Source organism: Pongo abelii, chromosome 2, assembly GCF_028885655.2.
Source record: "Pongo abelii isolate AG06213 chromosome 2, NHGRI_mPonAbe1-v2.0_pri, whole genome shotgun sequence".
Taxonomy (NCBI): Eukaryota; Metazoa; Chordata; class Mammalia; order Primates; family Hominidae; genus Pongo; species Pongo abelii.
In genome coordinates this window covers 32,529,321-32,546,833 of record NC_085928.1, presented here as the reverse complement: position 1 = coordinate 32,546,833, position 17,513 = coordinate 32,529,321, and the positions used below count along the sequence as shown (strand labels likewise).

General features: G+C 34.1%; 1 protein-coding gene across 9 annotated transcripts in view; it reads right to left on the bottom strand.

The window, feature by feature from the left end:
* Window positions 1-17,513, bottom strand: part of CBLB (Cbl proto-oncogene B) — a 211,228-nt gene that overhangs the window by 48,566 nt on the left and 145,149 nt on the right. For all 9 annotated transcript variants that reach the window (XM_002813331.6, XM_063721815.1, XM_063721816.1 and 6 more), the window contains exon 10: window positions 13,178-13,381. In XM_002813331.6, coding sequence (XP_002813377.1) covers window positions 13,178-13,381 — 204 coding nt within the window. The remainder of the gene's footprint in view (window positions 1-13,177; window positions 13,382-17,513) is intronic.

Sequence of the window (17,513 nt, the reverse complement as noted above, 5' to 3'; positions counted from 1 at the left end):
TTTTTTTCTGCAAATATTTTCCCACTTCTCTCATTAACTGAAACAAGACACAGAATTGTGATAGAGCTAACAGCCTATCATCAGTATTAGAACTTGACTTTCACCCTAGATTGGATTAATTACTAATATTTAAGCAGTTACTAAATTTCTAGCATGTTTAAATGGGGTAAATTTGATTTCAAATGTGTTGAAGAGCCTGTTGGATACTGAAAGAGTATAGTGAAAATCCTCAGAACACACATCCAAACCAATGTGTGTGGCAAAGTAATAACCTTGAACTTTTAGATACTTCCAGACGAGCAGGCTCTCTGAAGCTTTGTGAATGTAACTGGAAGCACATCTTGCTTAGCGCAATTCATACTGTGTTCTGAAGGTGATTATGTACTGTCCTTTTGAAGAATTAATTCATTTAGAAGCAACACAGTATCTGTAAGTTGGCTTAGTTAGAAGGATTTTATGGAGTATGTGAAGAAGCAAAATATCTTTCATCTTTATTGATTATATGTACTAAACTCACCAAATCTCATTTTCCTGAGTTCTCCTAAATTAGAGTAAAATTCCTACCTAAGAGTAAATAATTTAACAATGCTCTTTTGATAGTAATGCATTATTCTTTGCTGAACCTTTTACTATTTTTAAAAAAATTATGCAACTAGCGTACTGAAGCTTTGCATTAACTTTCATTGCTAGTAAAATTCAAACACTATGAAGATTTGTAAACATTTTTAGTAGGTAATGTTCATATAGAAGGTCACATTTAATTTATTGGAGTCATCACAAATTGTGTTTTTTTTCCTTCCTATTTGAAAGTCTATGGAAAAAAAGGAAATCTAGCACAATGTTGCACAATCCAGTCCATAATTACTTTTCTGGATGAGATATTAAAAATTCAGGACATCAAAATTTATCAGCTCACTTTAAAGAACAAAAAGTCTCTTTTTTATCCTTCTGAAAATAAAAAAAAAACAAAGTAGATCAATTCAATGTAGACCGAAATTACTTCTCCTTTAAAAGACAATGCTGTCTTTATGTAATATCTGCATTTTTTATTTTTATTTTTGCATTTTAAAAGACTAAATTCTAAAGTGACAGACTTTTCCCCTGTACAGGTAATCACCAGGTAATTCAAATGCCTCTATAGCTGGGACCTGAATGTGGGAATTCATCTTTAGTCTACCAGTTCATATTATCCCCTAAATTGACTCCTTATCAGCCATTTCCTCCACCCTTTTCTGGGCCTTCTTCCACAGTTCTAATCCCCAGCTCAAATCACCCAGGCCATTTATCTTTTTCTACATATGATAGGTGATAAAGGGAGCTGTTGGGGTAAAACAGTAACAACAAACAAACACAGAACCAATCCCCTGGCTCAGGTTTAAATTCTAAGACTGTGAACTGTGCTAATTATCACTTACTGATTTGTCCACTGTTCCTCTTAATCATTACTACTTCCATTGTGTATAAAAATGCAGACCAAATACATAAGTATAAAACATCTAGGGTAGAAAAGTAGCAAAGGATTAATTTAAATTCTGAATAACAACAGTTAGTATTTTGTTCATACGGATACTCTTGATTAGAAAATGTAAATTTCAAGTATGACAATCTAAGCTCTAATGCCAACTGGTTATAAAGAACAATTTTTTTTTTCATTTGAGTAATCATACAAATAAATGTATAACCTGATTTCAAACCACAGATCTCCTATATTTAAATTTCCTATATTCAAATTGCTTATATTTAAATTTCAGTTATAACATAAAGAGGCTATGCAGTGTTGAAAACGTCACCACCTATTGGTGTTGTTATCTGTAGATTAAAGAATAAAATTAATACATTTGACAGAACATTATGGGTTAATAAAATTAAATAATGCATTATAAAATAAATGCTGATGTAAAACATTTATAAACATTATGTAAAATAAATGCTGATGTAAAATATTTAATTTTTATTTAGATGAAATGATTAGGAAAATGGATTATTTTGATGTAAAAGGGACAGAATGTAATCTACTATATTATCTCCAAATTTCTAGTCAAAGCTTGCCCATCTACACTGCCAAAAGGTAATTCCATTAAAGTTATTTTTGAACAAAATGCCCACCCTTGTTATTTCTTATTTTGTCCCAGACAATTCCTCCCACTATCAGCTCTTAACAATGCAATAGTAACAAAACAAATATCTAACCAAATAATTAAATTAAGTAAAAATGCATTCAAAAGTCAAATGGAAATGCCTCTTGGATTATTTGCTATTATTAGCACTGACCTTTAAAGAAGCAAACTTAAAATTTAATTTAACATGATTAGGCTCTTTCTTTTTAACCTAGAAAGGGTCTTAAACACAAAAACAACAAATGATAACAAGAAAAGTAGTTGAAGAATTGGATTAGGCTTATAAATTTAGGGGTATGCATGTTGTCAAACTGTTTGCCATAAAAAATACGTTTTACTGGTTTTGGCAGTTCTGTACTTGTATCTTTTCAATTTTCTGTTTATTTCACTTTTTCTCTTTTCATTATAAAGAACATAATTTTACTCTAGGGAATTTTGGAATTATAGGGAAATACAAAGATACTTTAAAGAACACCTACATATAGCCATTGGTGATGGTTCCTAATCACACACACAATGTTAAGTCTACTCAATGTTTATTAGAATTATACAAAAAAAAATTAGCTGATGGTAAACATTCTTCATGAATATAATTTTAAAGTATGCATATATGGATGTACCAGCATTTACAAAACCATTCCTGTGCAATGAACACTTATGCTGTTTTCAAGTTTTCTTTATTATAAAGTAGTATCATAAAGAAATCTTTAACCATATATGTGCTAGTTTTTAAGGAAAGAATCATAGAATTTTTTTGAGCACAAGATACTAGACATGTAACCGTGTCGAATTTATGAACATTCTTAAGGCTCTTTTGCTGTCCAGATGGTAAAACCAATTTATCCTCTCACCAGCCATGTGTGATAATTACCATTACACAAAACTCAAATGCAAAGAATATTTTTGTTTGCTTTGATGCTTGATTGTCATTTTAATGGGCCATACCAATGTTTAAATTTGCCCTTCCTTCCTTGACAAATAATTTGAAAGAAATGCAATCTTTGTTGGACATCTGCATTTCTTCTTTGGGTCACTAGCTTTTTATGTTTTTTTTTGTCCCCATATCCACTAATTTCCTCTTTGTTGATTTGAATGTGCTCTTTATATATTAGGATAGTCAACCTCTTTCTAGCTGTTATAATTGCTGTCAGTATTTTTTCTGCAGTTTAATTTTTCTGACTTTTTCATGGTAGAGATTTCGCCTGTGCTCTTCTGGTTTTCATGTGTTAATGAATGACTAAAGTATCATGTCCTTTTGAGCACTGCTTAAATGAGTTCCTTTCTTTGTCACTCCTTCATGTTCATCTCTCTACTCTTAAGACAAACAAATATAAGTACGGAAAAATTAAATCATAAAGCATAGAAAGTAGAATGTGAACACAGAATTAACTGTATAGAATTTATTCACAATATCCAAAATCCCTATGTAGAGGTAACTGCAAAAGTTGGGAAAGACAGAAACATCCTTTCAAGTTACAAGATACTGATCAGTATCATTTCATTCCTTTATCTTGATTTTAGGTGATTCTCACATTTTTCTAGTATTACACTTGTTTCTAAAACTTTATGATAAATTATCTGTTTCAGCTTCTTTCCAAATCCAAAGGCTGAGCCAGCCTTGATTCCTTCCTGTATTATCATCATACCAGTGTATTTGTCTAACTAACAATTTCTCTTAAGTTCTTTAATCCTAGTAACAGATGAGAACATCTTTTACAAACTAGAATCCTGGTGTTCTAGACATTTAAAGACCACATTGGATTCTTTTATGTCTACATACTCATCCTTTTCCTTTGGAAATTAATAAATACTATTATTTATTTTTCTGAAAAAATGCACAGAATCCTTTATAACTACCATGAGGAACAGAGAAATCCACATTTTCAATCTTAACAGAAAATCCTGACAGAAAAACCCTAAGAAGTAAAGTAGTCAAAAGCCCATCTCATTATGTTCAGCAATTACCAATAATAACTGGGGACTCATTATATTTTAGTCACTCTTCATTTTATCCACACCTTTAAAGAGCCATTTTATAAAAACGTTAATAAGATCCATTATTATGGAAATGGCAAAACATTTGGTAAGAAACTTCAAGCACAGCCAGACTTATCATAAAAACAGGACAAGAGAAAACCTCTCCAATTACTAATAAGATGAGAGTTCTGACAGTCCTAGAGATAATCAAAGTCAATTTTATAATACTTTTAACAAGATTTTTACTTAATGAATTTCCATATCTGAACAAGGTATATACATGTACTATAATAAGGATGATGAGAAGGACTCAGAGAGTCAATGTTTTTCTATAAATGTGTGAAAATTAATGAAGGACATTGATAAAACTTTTATCACATGATAAAATATTCTAAGCATATTTTACTTGCTACTATTCTCAGTTTTTTCACTTTATTTTGTGAACAAAACAAAAATCAAGAGTATTTAAAATAGTAGCCTATACAGAATATTATTCAGAGAGGGTATATGCTACAAAAATGCTTACACACACACATATTCATATGGAATTATAGCTTAAGTAAATGACTTGTGTTATCTATTTTGGAGTACCTACACAGATAATAAACAAAAGCTTATATGAAGAATATTGTGTTAGAGCAATACAATTATTTCCTGCTTACCCATGGTCATACTTCTAGAAGTCTCAACCTACAATAATTTGGGGAGAAACCCAGAATGAAACAGGAAAGTCATTTGAAGTAGGAGGAACATTTTTTTTTTCTACTTCTTAATACAGAAACAGAATGTAGGCACCCTGCTACCTTCCTAAGAATATGGACATATGATTTCTGTGTAAAATGAAGTTCACTAATTCAAAGGCTGAATTACTGTCTATGTTCCACTAGTAACTTCTGGAAATTTTCAAATTAGAAGCAATAAAGAAGCAGAGGAAAACAGAAACCTATATACTAAGAAACACCAAATGGAATAAGAGCTGATTTCTCTTTGAGGTCTGGCAGGGAAGTGGTCAACAAAGTTGCCGACAGGTCTCCTTTAAAGCAGTGCAGTCTCACACTTGGGGATAACATTAAGGGCACTGCTCTACTGAAATATTAAACACTGTTAACACAAGTGATGATACTGCTTCTCCTTGAAGTACCTTCTTATGAGAGGGACTTGATCTCCTGGCCTATGATCAGCCTCCATAACCTTGAAATTTCTTTAAAGTTTTATATTTTACTTTAAACATTTACACAAATTTTATATCCTGATCCAAATATATGTGTGATTTTAATTTAAATTTATGGTTCTCTTCTCTTTATGCAAGCTACCCTCAAATCTTGTAGCAAAATGTAAGCTTCTAGAAATGTGTCGTGTTGACTATAGTGGCTTCTTCTGCCCTTTGGTTCACTCAGCTGCATAACCAATTTTGAGAAGGCAGGGAAGGGTGACATATAATTCAGAAATACTTCCATAAAAATGGCCGAGAAACAAGAACATTCTGAGAATTAAAGGAATAAATTTCAGTCACTGAAAAAATGCTTTCATGTGAAACCCTTATTGCTCTCCAAATGCCAGCTAAAGCTGGTTGGAACAAGCAATTGCTATTTGGTTACTGTAGTTCTTCACCCTACTTTAGATAATACTTAATCATTTCAACTTAGTTATACAGAAAATAAGAACACTGTAACCTTATCTAAATTATTTAATCCTCAAAACAGTGTTTCAGCTGACATGTTGACAATTTTGCATTTTCTGAGTTTCAAACTTGAAGTATGGTTTAACAGTAAATTATTTTAATGTGGTCATGCAATGAAATTATAACTATATAGATGTTAATATGTTAAAGAAATACAACCAATTTCTTGGTAACCAACAAAATTTTGGCATCTAATTCTTCCTAATGGAATGATATCAACATCTAAAAGAAAAACCTCCATAGACAACTCAAAAATACTAATAACTTAATCGTTAGAAGTACAGCAATATTTCAAGAGTCTTAAATAACACTAGTATAAAAAATGTGGCCAGGTCTGATGACTCACACCTGTAATCCTGGCACTTTGGGAGGCCGAAGTGGAAGGATAACTTGAGGCCAGGATTTCAAGACTATGCTGGGCATTAGAGTGAGACTCCATCTTTGTTAATTTACTTTAAAAAAATATTAATAACAATTAATACTTAGCATTTTCCATGTGCCAGCACTGTTCTAATGGCTTTTTATATATATGAACTCATTTAATCTTAAAGAGGCAGAGTTTTATGGACCAAGTACTTGGGGGAAGGGGAGTGTGAGGGGCTGTTAAATAAAGCAAGGCACACAGATACTAAGTAGGAAAACTAGAAGATGAGCCCAGGCAGTTTCACTCCAAGAGGGTAGCTCTACTTAAGAATATAACAATTAAGAACAGTGTCACCACTGATCATTAAAAAAAAAATCCTTCTCAAGGGCCTACTGTGTATCAAGCACCATGCAAAGCTCTAAGAATGGAAAGAAGAATAAAGCATAGCCTGTGTCCTCAAGGAGCTGACAATCTACCAGAGGCAGTGGACTCAAAACTTTTAGAGTTCAAGTGTTGCTTCTTCTAATATACTATGTATTCAAGTTATTTTTGAGAAATATGTAACAATGTCTTCAAGATATCCTATGACATCACACAGCACTTGGATGATGCAGTTGTTTCTTTTGTTAATCACATGCTAATAAAGAAAATACCACTATTTTGCATGAAGAGCTTTTAGAAGATCAGTAAACAGAATGCAAGTAAATGATAAGCAACAAACCTGTGCCTTCGGATTGCTTACTGTCACTCATGACTCTACCTAAATGTTGTGGGAAGGGAGTGGTGAAGATTAGACTATTAGTACTATGGTCAGAATAATTCTTTTGGGTAGGACCACCCATGGGGTTGCAGGATATTTAGTATCTCTGGCCCTTCCCACTCAATGCCAGCAGTATTTGCCATCCTTTAGTCATTGCAAAAAACAAGTGACCCCATATATTACCGAATACCCTCAAGAGGTAAAATTGCCTATAGTTCTGCATTTCAAATGTCTATTTTTATTTTTGTATTTCACTTCTGTTGTAATTTTTGTCCTTACGGCTCCAACACGGACTCTAATCCTGTGATTCAGATTTAAATAGACAACATAAAAAGGCAACATCCTCCTAAAAATAGCTGCAAAAACACTGTGATACGCACACACACCCCTTTCCTTAGGATCAGGAATACTATGCAGCAGCAGCCCCCAACCTTTCTGGCACCAGGGACTGCTTTTGTAGAAGACAATTTTTCCACGAACGGTGGCAGGGAGGGGAAGGGGATGGTTTTGGGATGATTCAAATATGTTACATGTATTATGCACATTATTTCTATTATTATTACATTGTAATATGTAATGAAATAATTATATACCTCACCATAATTTAGAATCAGTGGGAGCCCTGAGCTTATTTTCCTTCAACTAGACAGTCCCATCTAGGGGTGATGGGAGACAGTGATAGATCATCAGGCATTAGATTCTCCTAAGGAGCGCACAACCGAGATCCCTCCCATGTGCAGTTCAAAATAGAGTTCACACTCCTTTGAGAATCTGATGCCACTGCTGATGTGAGAGGAGGCAGAGCTCAGGCGGTAATGCGAGCTATGGGGAGTGGCTGTAAATACAGATGAAGCTTTGCTCGCTAGCCTGTTGCTCACCTCCTGCTGCACAGCCGATTCCTAACAGATCACAGACTGGTACTGGTCCATGGCCTGGGGTTTGGGGACCCCTGCTATAGAGGCGTTCTTCACACTTATTAGGAAATGCAATACTTAGATGATATGTTACATTTTTAATTAGCAAGATGTATTTTAATTGAAGAAGGCAACAAAGGAGAATGCATAAAAAAGAATAACTTCCTTGACTTCTGTTCATACCCATTTTTGTTCTAATATGGCCATTCATTAAGATTTTAAATATTATTTTAAGAAAATACAATGTTTAAGACAATAAGAACTAATCTGGGCTCATTCACTAGTTCAGTCTGTCAACATTTTATTTTTATATGCAAATTTTTATTTATTTCAAATGTAAATGTTATATATTTGGTGATTAATACTGTGAAAAACTGTTAAGATTCCTCTTAATCCTCTGGCAAAATGAAGCAAAATGCTGGGTAGCAACAGATACTCTTTTTTAGCTCTGATCTGACTGAAGTCAGAGAGAAGGCTGTGATCTTACCAGTCACATCCGGGACTTTGTCTGAGGGCTCACATCAGATCTAATTATCCCAGGATTCTGACAGCTTGAAAACTCAGGCAACGATACAGACTCAGGCAAAATCTAAAACATATTCTAGTTAGAATCACAAAATACCTTCTATCAAAGAGGGAATCAAAAAGTATGTATTATAGACTTTTAGGTTCTATTGCTTCTGTAAGGATTAGCATTATTAAACACATTTAACTATAAAAGAAATAATAGAAATACACTGTATGTTTAGTATGCTACTATTTATGAACTCCAGCTATGGGATACCACCACGGTAACAGGAATATACAATCAAAGCAGGTTTCCATGCTACGACGGCAGCATTATTCATTTAAAGAATGTAATGTGCTGAAGACAGGCAGAAACAATTTCACAATATTGTCATCGGCCTGCTCATAAAAGAAGAAAAAGATAAGTATTCAAAATGACAGATAGAAACAATGGAACCATTCTGTTGGACAATCACTGGCAGTCACTCTTTTAACTGAGAGAATAAAATGCTTAAAAATAAATGAGTAAGTCCAGGCACCAGGCACGGTGGCTCTTGCCTGTAATCCCAGTACTTTGGGAGGCTGAGGCGGCTGGATCACTTGAGGTCAGGAGTTTGAGGCTAGGCTGACCAACATGGTAAAACCCTGTCTCTACTAAAAATACAAAAATTAGCCAGGCGTGGTGGCAGGCGCTTGCAATCCCAGCTACTCGGGAGGCTGAGACAGAAGAATCACTTGAACCAGGGAGGCAGAGGTTGCAGTGAACCAAGATAGTGCCACTGCACTCCAGCCTGGGCAACAAAGCGAGACTCCAGCTCTAAATTAATTCATTAGTTAATTAAAAAATAAATGAATAAATGAATGAGTGAATGAATGAAAATGCATAAATGAATGACAAAAGAATGATTTAAAAAACAGAGGAAGATCATTCAGGTAGAAGGACTACTGTGTCAAAATGACCATGTGACATTTGTTTATAACCACTCCTATAAGAAAAAACTGGATAAAATCTATTAGTTTGATGCTCTGTGTATATATATATTTAGCATTCAGGTTGGAACAAAGTTTAAAATATGCATAAGATTAGGTCATTGCCCTAAAGGAACATGTGTGCAGGAGTGTGCATTTATTAGTTCACTTAGTAAATATTTATTGAGTGCACTTAGGTGCCTGGGAACACAAATACAAGGCATTGTCCCTGGCCTTAAGTGTTAATAATCTAATAGAAAAGACAGTCCTTTAAATAACAATTTAGTGTAACTCCTGATATAGAAGTATATATAAAATACTATAAGAACATAACATCACAGCAATATTCTTCCAAATTATTCAGAAACAATTATGCTTGTATCTACATAAAAATTTAGGTTTTATTGAAAATTAAGTGGTACACATTTATGAAATGCTATAAAAGTCACAATCAGTTTAATTGACTAGAGGCAGATTAGTAGACATAAAGACATTTAACTGAAATATACCTCTTCAACTTAAAAACAAATAATTACAAGTGATATAAATTTCTAAACTATCTAACTCCCATAGGAAAGTATAACAAGATTGTAGTGAAGTAAAGCTTTATTAAATGACACTGCTGACTGCCAAATAAGCTACTCAAGTGTGACTTCTAGGACAATAATGCTTGAGATCATCATTCTACTCTTTGTGGAGTAAAAAACAGAAAGGATCAATGTGAAAATGTCTCAGCTCCCTTGACAGAAAGCTCACCAGTATGCCAGACAGAATGAAATATGAATGGTCTTGGGAGCGGGTAGTAAGATCAAGGAGAAACACTAGAGTCACCTTGGAACATTCTGCTTCTCATGTTATGTTCCCAGCATTTCCTTTCAATTGTTAGTGCCACTACTGAAAAGAGGCTCAAGCTTCAACTTAATTCAATGGAAAGCAGGTTGAGACTGCAACTTTTCCCAAATTCACATAGGGCAAATACTGCTTTCTCCCAAGCAGTAAGGTATATAAAAATTCTTTTTAAAATTTCTCTTAAAGCCTAGACCCACCCTCTGACATGGATCATTGAAGATGAAAACCCATTTAGTAAAGAAAATTGAAATGTCTTCACAGCTAAAAAAACACTGCTACCTAGAGCACTTCAACTACTTGAGCTGTTGTATCTCAAATACTTTTCTGTCATTCTCCATTATCCATCCATTCAATAAGCATTCTTTAAATGCTTACTATGTCTTAGACCTGGGGCTGCAAACTTTTTCTTAAAGGGCCAGGTAGTGAATATTTTAGGACAAGATGTAAAACCAAGGACATTTTGTAGGTACTTATATAGGAATTTAAATATACACCACTTAAAATGTAAAATCATTTTTAACTTGCAGTAAATAGGGTCACAAATCAATAAAACCAGCATTAATAACATATGTCATTCTTTCAACAATTTAGGGAGGTACTATTATTCTCATTTTTCAGAAGAGGAAATCAGGCTCAGACTAGTCATGTGATTTGTTTGTATTTGTACACTGTAGAGCCAGTATTCAAACTTATGTCTTCTGGGGAACAGTGCATCAATATCACCAACCCCGCATATGTAGCTCTCTCACATGCGTAGTGATGAAATGATTTCTACTAACTCAGATTATGGAGTATATCCTAGAATATATATTACATAGTATTATTAATTAACATTGGTAATAATATAGTGAGCATTTATGACTTTGGTGACCTGACGTTCTTCTAGGTTCTTAGGTCCTTGATCCCGTTTGATCATCACAACACCCAACAGAGAAGCTGTTTTTCTGTTTTACAAAGGGGTAAACTGAGGAAGAAAGAGGTTATATAACTTGCCTAGCATCCCATTACTACTCTATAGCAGAACTGGTGCTTTATTCCATGTCTTCCTTAAGTTAACTTTGTTTTGAGACTCAAGTCTCAAGTCTGTTTCAATCTAAGATTATTTTTTCTTGTTCATTCTTTAGGATTTCTGAGGAATAACTACTTTCTTTCTTCCATTTCTTAGGTCAAAAAAATTACATAATTCAAACAATAAAAACTGTATCTTTCAGGATTAAAGAGCGAAATCATGTGTAGTTTCTCTGAGTGTTAAATTATAACATTTATGAAAAACCAATAAGATAAATAATAAAAATCATTCCAGAAAAAAGCAAAATTTGAGAGTAGCCATGTTGGTGATGTTAACATATCTTCCTATGTAAAAATCTGTATGTAAAATATCCTAAGGGAATGTATTTGGTCAGCATGGAACACTGGAAGGGAGAAAATGCAGGAGTTTCCCAAGAGGAAAACTCGCACACAGCCCTAAAAATGAAGTAACCCCGAAGAAATGCCTTGTCAAAATTCCACTACCAAGCATTTCCTTCCTACAGAGATAGATGAATACGGTGAATACAATCTGATGCCATTACACATTATCATCACTCCACCTAGTGACAATGGCAAATAGGTTTCATGCTACCTGCCAAATCCTAATGAACTACAGTGGAAGATCTTCAGGGCTGTGTTGAAACGGCTCTGTCGGCCAAGTCTGAACTCAGTGGCGATAAGTATCATGACTGATTAGCCACGTCTGCCCAAGTCAGGAGGAAGGGTGGCACCATATATGCAGACCTTTCACACCACTCAATCCCATTTCTCTGATATTGAGAGCAAAAATTTGTGAAAGTAATTGGGATTTCATGTATCTTCCTGTACAGGGAATAGCCTGATATCCAAGAGTCTACCCCTCTTGACCACTGTATTTCCGGTCTGCAAATTAATCAGCTGGCATTCTGGTTCATTGACTAGTCTGTTGTGTACCTGGTTATATAAACTTAAACTGGGCAGTAACATCCATTCTCAGTGAACTGACAAGGTCAATTTTTCTGAGTCAACAACATTAATGAGCAAACTCAGATTCTGGTAAATTCACAAAAGTAAATCTTATGTGACCTCTTAGAAGCAAAACAGTGAGACAGCCTTCCCATTAAGAAAAAACTCTATCAGACACTTCTTCTAGATTTGAACAAAGAATATTTTTAATCAAATTCAGTTTCACCATTTCCAAATTTAATAATTTCCTTTCTTAAATTTTTTCTTCACAGATTTGCTATTGCCAGTGTTAGATGACGTTTAATTCTATACAAACACTCTCATTACCTCTCATTATGAAGTTTAAAACCAATGAGAGTACCTTGAGTAGAATCTAGTTCTCTCTCAACCTATGATTATATCAGCCTGTCAACATTATAGTAGTTGTGCCCTGCACAATGACATTTCGGTAATGGACTACATATATCATGGTGATCCTATCAGATATTATAAGATTATAATGAAGCTGAAAAATTCCTATTGCCTGGTGGGTGACATCATAGCCACCTTAATGTCGTAGCACAAAGCATTACTCACGTGTTTGTGTGATGCTGGTGTAAACAAACCTACTGTGCAGCCGGTTGCATAAAAGTATAGCACATATACTTATGTATAGTACATAATATGTGATAATGATAATAAATGAATGTTACTGGTTTATGTACTTACTATACTATACTTTTTATCATTATTTTAGAGTATACTCCTACATATGAAAAAACGTTAACCGTAACATAGACTCAGACAGGTTCTTCAGGAGGTATTCTAGAAGAAGGCATTGTTATCATAGGATATGACAGCTCCACGTGTGTTACTGACCCTGAAGACCTTCCAGTGGGAAGGAGATGTGGAGGTAGAAGACAGTGATATTGATGATCCTGACCCTGTACAGGCCTAGGCTAGTATGTGTGTGTGTGTGCCTCTTTTCTAAACTCAAATACACTCAGTCATATTCCATTTATGACGGCATCATTTCTTTTTCATATGGTCATATCACCCTAACTAAACCCATGTTTCTAGTTTTACCTTTCGGACATTCGCCAACCGATTCATCATCAAGGACTCCTCTCGATCATCATCGTCGTCCAAGTCGAGCATCGGCATGCCAAAGGGGTCAATGATGCTGCAACACCTGGAGCCTTCATCTCTTGGATCAAAGGGGTCCACGATTATGGGCTCAGTTCCTTTTATTTCACAACGACAGAAAGGGCAGCCCTGACCATCCGACTCCTAAACAAATAGAAAATGCATGGATTGGTTTTGTTCAAAATAAACAGTACCGAGAAATGCTAACAATGTTCTACAACTATAAAAGTCACACCCCCCAAAAAAGTTTTTGGGGTAGGAGGTGGGGGAAGATTTCTCTTGAAGAGGTAGTGGGTATAGAACAGGGAGCCAACAAAATGTATAATAAATGGTCAGCATCTTCAGTTTCCGAAGGGAAAAAAATGTTTTAAAAAAGTTTGATTTTCCCAAGAAAAGAAACCTCTTTATTTTCCTGAATGTTCACTTATTATTCTAATGTATCAAGGCATTAGAGTCCTGAAGAAAACTGGAAATTGAATCATATCTGTCCTTATGAAAAGAGAGCAGTACTAACTAAACATTCCATAAAAAAGTATATTTTGGTAAAAATTCAAAATAAAGCAGTAGTATCGGTGAGAAAAATACAATACTTGTGCATCTAACTGTGGCTAAATATTTGTTTTAACTGCCTGTGTATTTTAAAATCTTTATACACAATTAGGAAAAATTAAAATGTGTATATTTATATTCAAAAGCCATCATGTGTCCTGAAAACCTGTCATCCTGACACACAGCTCAAATATAAAGTTCTCTGTGAGATACTAAGTTTTGCCCTTATCTTGCTTTTAAACAATATGATACAAAAAGATTTGTGCAAATACTTTTGGGCTGGAAATGTATTTACTGGTCATTATTGGATGTTTTGCTCAAAGTTTCCTACATTCATTTCTCAAAACTAACTACATTAAAAATTCACAATTTGCAGGGAAATAAAAAAAAAAACTGTTTTCTTGCCCTACAGACAACATTGCTTTCTAGAGATAAGATGGTATATGACATTCTCCACCCGATTTTTGGTTTTGCATTATACCCTGTCTTTAGCAATGTGTTATTTAAAAGCGGTAAAAATCACAAAATTACTTTAAGGGAGAAATGGGATGAAATAGCACCATTTCAGTGGCAAGACAAGGGATGCAGAGAGCTGACGTCTTTAAAGAAACTGTTCCATAATTAATTCAGGACTGTCCTGTCCACTTGGTTTAATAGGAAATTAGTGATCTACCTGCCCAACAGTGATGTTTGGATCAAGGATGGAATAACTCTCTCACTCTCTTCTCACTGAACAACTACCTCGCATCTACTTTGTGGCAGATCCTGTGATAGTTTATTCTTTCCAAGTTCCAGTCAGCTCAACAAATTGAACACATCCTTTGCCAAACAAAGTGTCAAAAACCAAAAAACACTGAGCTTGCTTAAGAAAAATCAATTGCAACATATTCTTATTCATCTGCTTGTCCATAATTTGGAAAAGAAACTTGGAATGGTAAAACAGTTGAACTAAGGTGGTATAAACAAATACAGACATATAAATATAGACTCCTTCAAGGTTTACCACCATACATGTTCATGTCCAGCGGGCTTCAAAACACATTAAATATTATTTGCTCCATCATTTTACAGATAACAAAACCAAGATTTAATTCTTCTATTTTTGATAACCTCCTTGCAATGATATTTTCTAACACAGGAGTAAATATTTAAGAAAAGAAAAATCTTTCTCCTATAAAAAGAATATTAAATTTAAAGTCATATTCAATATATATTATCATTCAGGCAAAACTCCCCTTGTTATAAAAGTCAAAAGAGATACATATCAGGTGCCTATAGTGGAAAACTTTTACAGATTTACATAAGACAATTTCAAAAAGATAGTTTTATTTAACAGCAAGCTGTGTCAGCCTGGGCAACATAGCAAGACCTTGTCTCCACAGAAAATAAATGTTTAAAAAATTAGCCAGGTGTTGTGATACACACCTGAAGTCCCAGCTGGTCGTGAGGCTGAGCTGGGGGCTTTGCTTGAGACCAGGAGTTTGAGGCTGCAGTGAGCTACAATAGCATGGCTGCCCTCAGCCTGGGTGTCAGGGTGAGACCCCCGTGCCAAAAAAAAAAAAAAAAAAAGAAAAGAAAAAAAAGAAAGCAAGATCGGAAGATCTGATGGTCCCTCTGTCTTTAACACATGAAGAATGGAAAGCAGTACTTTGAGACCTACATAGTCACTTAATTTACTCATACATTTAAAAAAGTTATTATAGAAAATCTCAGATACACATAAAATTTGAGGGAAAACTATAAATTTCTATGTACCTATCACCCGAGTTCAACAATTATCAATTCATCCCCAATCCAGTTTCATCTATATGTTCTCTTGTTCCTTTCACTCTTAGATCGTTTTGAAGTACCTCCTACACATCATATAAATTCATTGGTAAATATTTCAGTATCATAACTAAAAACCAAGAACCTTTTAAAGACCTAATTTCAGTGCAATTATCATAACTAAAAATTATTCCATCCAATCAAAATCATGAGTCACATTATTTTTTAGTACAGTGCATAGAATGTGCAAGCCACACTATTAGGCTATGTAAGTTTCTCTTTGAACCTCCAGGGTCAACTCACATATTGCTCTGGTTAAGGACGACTTCCAGTTTATGTGATCTATTTCCTCATAAGAGATAACTGAAAATATTGAGTTTTGAAGGGGGAGGAGGTGAAAGGCAATAACTGTGCCTTTATAGCACAAGAAAAAACAAAGAACTGTTCATCTAAAACTGAATTTAGATTTTTCTCTATGCTACTTGAAAATTTAATGTTATACAAATTACTGATGTTGTTAAGAGTACCTGTTATAAGAGCAGATATCACAAAATACATCTTCTCTTCAGCTTTGTTGAGAGTTTACATTACTCAACAGATCAACAAACAGCTGCAATGAACATTAATTTTGATTTGCAAAAACACAGATCACACTGAATGTGTCTCTAATGGTACTTACTCTAATATGACTTCATCCATCACACTTTATAAATGGATTACTGTCACATGCAAATTAGACGTCTAACCATAAAGTCTGAAATGCTACTTTGGTTACTCTGCCCTAGTTTCTGTCAGGTGGTTGATTAAATACACACGAAGAATGTCTTCAATACAATAATTAAAATAATGTTTCTGTCAATGCATACTTAATGCAAGATGAAATAATATGCATTAATGGAGAATAAAGACCAATAAATAACTCATTTTCTAGTTCCCACCATTCTGTGAATGTTAAGAGGAAGTACTGAGGACTCCGTCTATTCTAAATGACTCAGTAGATTTCACTGCCTCAAATAAGAAATACTTCTAAACCAAAGGATACAGAAGTTATCAGTGAATACTATACACAGCTGAAACTAAATTCTGTCATTTCTCATAATACAGTAAAATAATTCAGACTCACATCTCAACCATTAATACTGTAAGTCAGTGACATTACTTAAAATATAACTTTAGGTAAACTCAGATAATTAACATTGACAAACAAATAGAAAAAAATTTTAAACCTTCATAATACTCCATTCTCCACAAATACTCAATGTAAAAACCCAAATGAATACTGTTAGTACCATCTCATCATCATCATGTATCAATCACCTTCCATACTCTGTTTAAATATTGCTAAGACAGACATACTATATCTTAAATACTTTCTTTTAAATGTTTTTCAAGATAGCATTATATATAGTATAAATTATTTGCTTTCAGCATGATTATTAGAGGCATACTTTGACTTAAGGTCAATCACTTTATGCCTTCCCACATATGTAATATATACATCAAGGGCTGTAGGGTATATACATAGGGCCTCCTAAGTCTCATTTTGGAGTGCATTTTATATTTTTACTGTATGTGTATGCATATGTATATGTGTATTTTTTCCTTTATCAATAACTTCTAATTTATATTACCTTGCTATATTTCATGTAGCTATGAGGTTGCCACAAATCTTTTTTTAAACATAGCAATTATAACTGGAAAAATTATATGTATATAAATGCACTGAGAATAGGTTGGATCCATACCAAGAATTTTCAAAGCACAGTATCTCCCACAGAAACTCAATAACTTCTGGCTGAAAGAACGAATGAAAGAATAAAGAAGGATAGTTAATAGTAATCTTAGACAAAATGCCCCAGAGCAGGAGAGATCTTTGGTTCTGGTTTATTTTATGATGGACAAGGAAAAAAGACATCGGTGAATCTAGACTCTTCTAGTTTTGATTTGGGATGCCCATAAA